The sequence below is a fragment of the Podarcis muralis genome, chromosome 1 (genome assembly GCF_964188315.1).
Source record: "Podarcis muralis chromosome 1, rPodMur119.hap1.1, whole genome shotgun sequence".
Taxonomy (NCBI): Eukaryota; Metazoa; Chordata; class Lepidosauria; order Squamata; family Lacertidae; genus Podarcis; species Podarcis muralis.
Genome location: NC_135655.1, coordinates 32,143,926 through 32,151,181, shown reverse-complemented (window position 1 = coordinate 32,151,181; position 7,256 = coordinate 32,143,926). Strand labels below are relative to the sequence as shown.

The following is a 7,256-nucleotide window of genomic DNA, read 5'->3' as shown; positions in this document are numbered from 1 at the left end:
CTTCCAGGAGGCTGGGGAATAGAGTGACCATCATTGCTCCCCAACATTTCTCTTCTCTTGCTGCCAGCCTCCTCTGGAGTAAGGCTATGGGAGCCAGGCTGTCTGTCATCTGGCTTCCCTCTGAACTGCATTTAAGCCAGGCTCCTTGGAGTGCAGGAAGACCAGAACCAGAAACTTTATTGTCAGTTAACTCTTGTTTTCCTTTGTATTTAAATACTTAAACCTAGGGCTATTTTGTTTCAGTGTTGAATTTATTCTGTTTGCTAATTTGTTTCTTTTCATTTACTGGTAATGCTTTTGAACGTTTGCTCTTTGTGGAACGCGGCCACTCAACCCCTGCGCATGCGCCTCTGCCCCTGCCCGCTGAACTCTCGAGGCAGCGGTTTGCGCGTGCGCGCTAGGCCCGCTTCTCGGTCGTCGCGAGCGTCGCTGTTTGCCGCGCCTGCGCTTTGCGGGCTCTGGCGAAAGACGGCTCCTGGAGGCTGAGCGATGGAGTCGGCGGCGGAGGAGTTGATGCCGCGGCTCCTGCCTGTGCAGGACTGCGACCTCTCGGAGGACTTCGACCCCACCGTGCCCCCCAGAACACCCCAGGAATATTTAAAGCGGGTCCAGTAAGTGGGCGGCGGCCTGGCCGGGTGTCTGTGGGCGCCCCCTTGGTAGGTCGGGGTGGGGAGCGGGGCTGCTCCGGGGGGCAGAGGGAGCGGGCTGGGATCGCCTGCCAGCCCCTTCGGGGGAACAGAGAGGCCAATAATGTTTCTCAGGTGGACCCTCATGCACACCTGGGCACGACTGCTGCTGCTGCTTCCAGCGTGCTTGCAGTTTGCATAGAGCTGACCGGGGCAAGTGCTTCTTTTGATGGCCAGATGTGTGTGCAGTTCTGTCGGGATCGGGTCATTTACTTCCCAGAGGCTGGCTGTAAGCCACTATTTTTATTTTTAGCACATTTCTTTTTCCTTTTCTTTCTTCCCCATCCGCATCCCATCTTATGAAACAAAACAGTTTTGTCGTCTTAAATTTTGAAGTACAGGAACACATCGTGACAGCCGCCATAGCCACGTGCACAAAGAGTCCAAAAATTCAAGCAGATTTTTGATATATACACACACACACCAAAGAGTATCAGTACATACTGCTATACCCAGTTGGTTAGGATCAGCTGACAGGGGCAGACTATGGAGATGACAACAGGCGATGTTCACATGTTGGAATTTGGGGAGATCAGTGCTCACTTTCCTGATCAGCTGTGTGACATGACTGCAGTGTTGTTACCTGGGAGTAAGCTCTGTTGAAAGCATTGGGCCTTACTTCTGGCTGCAAAGATTTAACTTGTAAAACACATTGAGCGTTAACCAAAAAATGGTCAGCCAACAAGAAGAAATTGAAAGAATACATAGCCAAATATTGTAACATAAGACAAAAACACAACACTTATTTTTTTAAATAGAAATGCAGTTTTCAGCTGTAGTTTGTGAAGCACATGGATAACATTTCTGCTGCCCTTCTATGTTATGTTCTGGATTAATAGTTTTATATCACAGCCTGTTCTTTTGACTGATCAAAAAAGCCTAAAAATAAAACATTCTCATTAAAAATAAATAAAACAGCTCAAAGAGGCAAAATTATATAAAAGAGAAGAAGGCAATCAATATTCTCAATGAAGCCCAGTTGAGGGCAAAGGGTGGGATAGATTGTGACAATTTCCTTAAGTATTTCAGTGTGTGGCATATAGAAAACCTCGTTTTACATGGTAAATTTACAGGGAAATCAGAAGGCACTCCAAATATTAGACGCCATTTTTGTTTTGTAGGATTGAAGCTGCAAAATGCCCTGATGTTGTTGTGGCCCAGATAGACCCCAAGAAATTGAAAAAGAAGCAGACTGCGAATATTTCAGTAAGTTTTGAAGAACTGTATCCATAAACGTCTTGAGATAAAATAATAAAGTTGGAAGCACTTGAGTCTGATTGTTCTCTTGTTTTAAGAATGTGCCATGCCATTGCAGTTTCAAGGTTTGTTTTGCAAAAGTAGACACCATCCACGTAAACTGCCAAGGCTTTTGAGGGTTTTCCAGTCACAAAATTGAACACCTTGCACCAGCCATGTGGCTGGTGTTCTTGCAGAACAGGACTTGAAATTGCAACAACATGGTCCTACCTTAAAATGTAACTATGCTAAATTCTTAACAAAGCCATATTCATTCTTTCCTTTGTTAGCTTTCAGGATGCCAACCTGCCCCTGAAGGGTATTCTCCAACTCTGAAATGGCAACAGCAACAAGTGGCACACTTTTCAGCCATTCGCCAGGTAAGTAATGATTACACACACCAAGCCAGTGATCCAATATGTTGTTTTTCCTGGTATATTCTAACACACTGCCTGAATCTTCTTGTCAGCCTGAGAGAACTCCCAAAGATTTGCATTCTGAAGAATTGGCCTCCCAATATTAAACATGCTCTCAGATCAACTAACTTTCAAGAGTTTTTTTTTAAATAGAAAGGATCACATTGTGTTGATTTGTATAAAGTTATAGTCCTTATCAAAAACAACAGCAAAATTCAGCCTGCCACTCATCTCACTATTTTTCCTTTTGAAATAAGATTTAATTCTGTTGAGGTCTTTTTAACTGATGAATGCTGTAGTCATTAGATTTTAATTATAACTCTTTCAGAGTGTGAACAAGCACAGAAATCATTGGAAGGCGCAACATTTGGACAGTAATGTAGCAATCGTAAGTTGAATATAACATATTAACTGTGTTGTCAAACTGTTTGTTCCATAATACTCCAACCCAGCCCCTTATGAATGCCTTTTTAAAATTTTTGTTCTTGGGTCACATTATGATTCCAAGTGTTGTTGTTGTGGTAACTGTGTTACAAAGTGAAAATACAGGATTGACTTTTTTGAGGGTAGAATTTTCTCTAACCTAATGGGAAAAAAACACCCCACAACATTTAAATAATAAAATAATTTGCCTTTTTGCATTCTTTAGCCCAGAGTGGAGGATGAAGAAGGCTGGAAAAGGTTTTGTCTAGGCGAAAAGTCCTATTTAGACACAGCTGTTGAAGAATCCAGAGATGAAGATCAAGGAATTGATTATGTACAAGTGCGTATTAAGTTTGGACAAAAGTGCTGAATATTTATTGTACATCCTTGTTCAGAGTTCCTAGGCATGTTTTTATGTGCATATGGCACTCCCATTAAATAAAGATGTTTTGTTTTGTTTTTTAAATTGGGTGATAACCCACTTTGACTGTCTACCACAGAGATACCTTCCACTGATACAATGTGACTTCTCCTTCCTCTCCTCCTTTGTACAGCCTTGTCCTGCACCTACAAAATCTGCTCTGGGGTTTTGGGGACCCTCTGGAACAGATTTGGAGAGGAGGCACAAATGAAGGGGGTGTCCTGCCCATTGGCAGCAAAGTGCTGCTGTTTGTGTAGTAAACTAATTCTGATTTCCATCAAATACATCTGTATCCTACAAAAATCCTATATATTCTAATGGAGTTTTTTTCTCTTCTAGATTGGCTTTCCTCCATTGCTGAGTATTGTTAGCAGAATGAATCAGGTAATTCTATTTCTTTCACTCTACAAATATGGCTGAAACCAGTGAATTCTTTAGATTTGTACTGTCCACTTACTCATAGACATCCTACCATCATACATATTGCTTTTGGAAAGTTGCATCCAGCTCTGAACTACAGTTTACTAGTTATGATTTAACAAAAATTTGTAGGAAAGTTTGTAGGAATATTTGTCACAGACAGCAACCTGATTTTCAAATTGGATATGCCAGTGAAATATAAATGTTTATGATAAGACTGTTCAGCAGGGATGGGGAATTGGATCTACACTAGAGGGCTAGATCCAGAAGTGGCTAGCCTTCTGCAGGACACTTTGATAGATGATGGGGCCACTCACTCACCTGTCAAGTCACTTGATGTCATATGATATCAGGTGGTTGAAAGTTTAAGCCGTGGCTGCAAACAAGACACTTCCTTTGCAGACCAAACTTGAGTTCTGCCCTTTTTAAATTTGGCACCTTTTTCAGTGCCTCTGCAGGGTGGTGGGAGAAAGCACCTTATTTCAAATTCAAGAAGCACCTATTTTGGCTGCAGAAGAAGAATGCCAACCTCTGAAGGCTGGTGGGCCTAATGAGGCCTGTGGGCTAGACACAGGGTTTTCCAAACTTTGGTTTCCAGCTCTTTTTTGGACTACAGTTTCCATCATCCTTGACCACTGGTCCTGCTAGCTAGGGATGATGGGAGTTGTAGTCCAAAAACAGCTGGAGACCCAAGTTTGGGAAAACCTGGGCTAGAGGTTATTTCATAGCAGCAGACGTTACGAACATGTGTTGTCACTGCAGGGTGGCTTTGCACGTGTATTCAAAACAGGTTTATTGTGGTCCATTTAGCCATTTGCTTCCTTGATTATCCTTAGCATTTGTGTAAGTCAGTTAGGAACCTGCGGCTCTCCATGCTGGCTGGTGCTTATGGTAGCTGGAATCCACCCACAACTTGGGAGGCCCACAGATTCCCTGCACGTGGTATAAAATATCTAATATAGCTGTTACATCTTTTCTAATAACGCAAGGGCTATATGGAAACACTAGCTGCAGAAAACCCTTCTTCATAACTGCTTCTCTTGTTCTTAAAAGGCAACAGTAACCAGTGTCTTGGAGTACCTGACAAACTGGCTTGCAGAGAAGGAATTTACTCCAGAACTGGTAACTTGCACTTTCTTTCTTTTTTTCTTTTTTTTTTTGGGGGGGGGGGAGTCAAATAAGGCAATCTGGGAAGTTAGGCTAAAGAAAAATAGTACAGTCGTACCTTGGAAGTCTAACGGAATCCGTTCCAGAAGTCCGTCCGACTTCCAAAACGTTCGGAAACCAAAACGTGGCTTCTGATTGGCTGCAGGAAGCTCCTGAAAGCTAAATTTGGCTTGAGAAAACCTCATGTATCTATTTTATGGTGACTGGGTTGCTATGGATCTTTCACAGTGGTAATCCTTAGATCAAGGTGTATTTTGATAAAACAAGGCAATAACTATTTTACTTAAGTGTTAAATTCTTGTTGCAACTTTTGTTGAATTTCTCTAGGGCAGATGGCTTTATGCGCTATTGGCCTGTCTTGAAAAACCATTGTTGCCAGAGGCTCACTCCCTCATTCGGCAGTTGGCCAGACGATGCTCTGAAGTGAGAGTCATAGAAGTAAGCTGAATCAACAAATTATTGTGGCAGAAAAGTAATAGTGGAATTTATAATCTATGCTGATTGCTCATAGTTTCCTTTTGCTGTAATCATCTGGGTTGTATGAAATGTGTGTTTTTTACATTTTGTTTCTTTATATATTCTGAAAATGACAATTCAAAGTATGGCAGAAAAGAGAATTTGGGGTACTAGGTGGTACAGTGAGTGTTCAAAATGCTGACAGTTCTTAATTAATTTAGTGAATGCCTGAATTTAGTGAATCACCTGTTTTCAGAAGCATAACAGCAAATGCTGATAACATAAGAAATTACGGTCAAATTCAGTGCAGTGTGTTTTGAGTCACAAATCTGTTTGGGATTGTTGACATTTGCTGTAACATACTACATTAACTTCATTTTTCTTCTGTTGCAGGAAAACAAGAATGATGAAAAAGTGTCTGCTCTGAACTTGTTAATTTGTTTAGTTGGCAGGTATGGCATAGTTGCATAACTATTAAGAGCAGGTTCAAAGCTGCAAGCCACTGGGCCAGATTTGCAGCCCTAAAGGAGAAAGAGCTGAATTGTTATTCTGTATAAGGCTATTTAAGGATTGTAAGCTTGGTCTGACAGAAGCTTTGGATTTTTAAGTCCTGTAGTTTTGTGGCCTTCTAGGCTGTTTCAGTTTCTTTATGCAGATTTAGGGGGCAAAGTTCAGCCATCACTAGCCCTATAATCCAGCGTGATGAGGCTTCTGGGTGGCTTATAATATGCCCTGACCACAAGAACCACATACTGTTTTTCATAAAGGCTATAATTTGTCTGCTCCTCGTTTCCCCCTCCCTCTCGTCACTTCTCCTCAGAATTGCTTGAGGATGCCTCCTTATTCATCCGGGATCAATAGGTTCTGATTCCTTATCAAAAGTGTATTGCAAAGTAGGGGCAGAGGGAATGAATATCACAACAGAATTAAATAACTCACCTTTTATAGGATTCTTTCAAGTTGTTTTAGCTTGAAGCAGTTTATTCACTACCAAGGCAAAACCTGTTTGGAACCTCCTTGTTGTTATGAATCAGAGCTAAGGAACCTTGTTGAGACCCACATTCCCTTGGAGGTAATCTTTTGTGGGGCTGCATGCCAGCAGGGGCTACAAATGCACAGGATTATTAACCTTAAGAAAAGCTGAGCCACCTACCACCCCGGCCTCTGTTCTTGAAGAAACAACTGAAATTGGTATAGTTTTTGCATTCATTTAGTACATCTGTGTTCAGTTGAAGGAGTCTGAGATACCCAAGTGTATGTGTTGTGTTTCTTTGACATTTTAAGTTTTTGTCTAGGCTTTCCTTAGCGACTTGTATAACTTTTATGGATTCTTTCCCCCAATAGGTATTTTGACCAGCATGATCTGGCTGATGAAGCATCCTGACAAGTCTGGAAAGCATAAAAGCATTGGATGCCATTGTTTCTAAGGCACTATGCAAGCCAGTGTTATTAGCTAGCTCCTCTGTGACAAGTGTGACGAACAGCAGAGATATCCCATCTTCCGGTGTGATCTCCCTGAGTAGGGGGGGAATTCTGTAGAAAATGAATAGTTGGAATGTCTTTTTAGCAAGTGTGGCTGGAAAACTCAGCTTGGAAAAGGTCACCAACACAGTGCCTAAAACACTTTCTGAAGGACCCATTTGCCTGCAGCTAGTGTGTGATTGCAGTTCATATACCAAACTCCTCCTTATTGAAGCTACACCACGGAACAAGACTGATTCTGTCATTGAAAACCCTGCAGGACTGAATCTGGCTACTGTAAAGTTTTTATAATACTATGTTTTTATAAATAAAGTTATTCAAAAGAGTTTTAATTTGTGAATGTATTGGTATTGGCTCTTTGCAATGCTTTAGGAGCCAGTGTGGTGTAGTGGTTAAGAGCGGTGGACTCGTAATCTGGTGAACCGGGTCCACGTCTCCGCTCCTCCATGTGCAGCTGCTGGGTGACCTTGGGCTTGTCACACTTCTCTGAAGTCTCTCAGCCCCACTCACCTCACAGAGTGTTTGTTGTGGGGGAGGAAGGGAAAGGAG

At 42.0% G+C, this 7,256-nt stretch overlaps 1 protein-coding gene across 1 annotated transcript; it reads left to right on the top strand.

Annotated features, from left to right (window-relative positions):
• The first annotated feature begins 433 nt into the window (after nt 1-433).
• On the top strand, nt 434-7,033 carry GEMIN2 (gem nuclear organelle associated protein 2). Its single transcript, XM_028720170.2, has 10 exons — nt 434-611; nt 1,808-1,892; nt 2,213-2,302; nt 2,667-2,726; nt 2,988-3,101; nt 3,522-3,566; nt 4,656-4,724; nt 5,097-5,207; nt 5,619-5,677; nt 6,570-7,033. Exons 1-10 carry the CDS (start codon nt 490-492, stop codon nt 6,607-6,609), a joined length of 795 nt encoding a protein of 264 aa, XP_028576003.2. The 5' UTR covers nt 434-489; the 3' UTR covers nt 6,610-7,033.
• Nucleotides 7,034-7,256: the final 223 nt, after the last annotated feature.

Coding starts and splice junctions, on each gene's coding strand:
- GEMIN2 (XM_028720170.2), top strand. CDS start 490: ATGGAGTCGGCGGCGGAGGAGTTGATGCCGCGGCTCCTGCCTGTGCAG. Junction 612..1,807: donor GAATATTTAAAGCGGGTCCA/GTAAGTGGGCGG, acceptor TTTGTTTTGTAG/GATTGAAGCTGCAAAATGCC. Junction 4,725..5,096: donor AGGAATTTACTCCAGAACTG/GTAACTTGCACT, acceptor GAATTTCTCTAG/GGCAGATGGCTTTATGCGCT.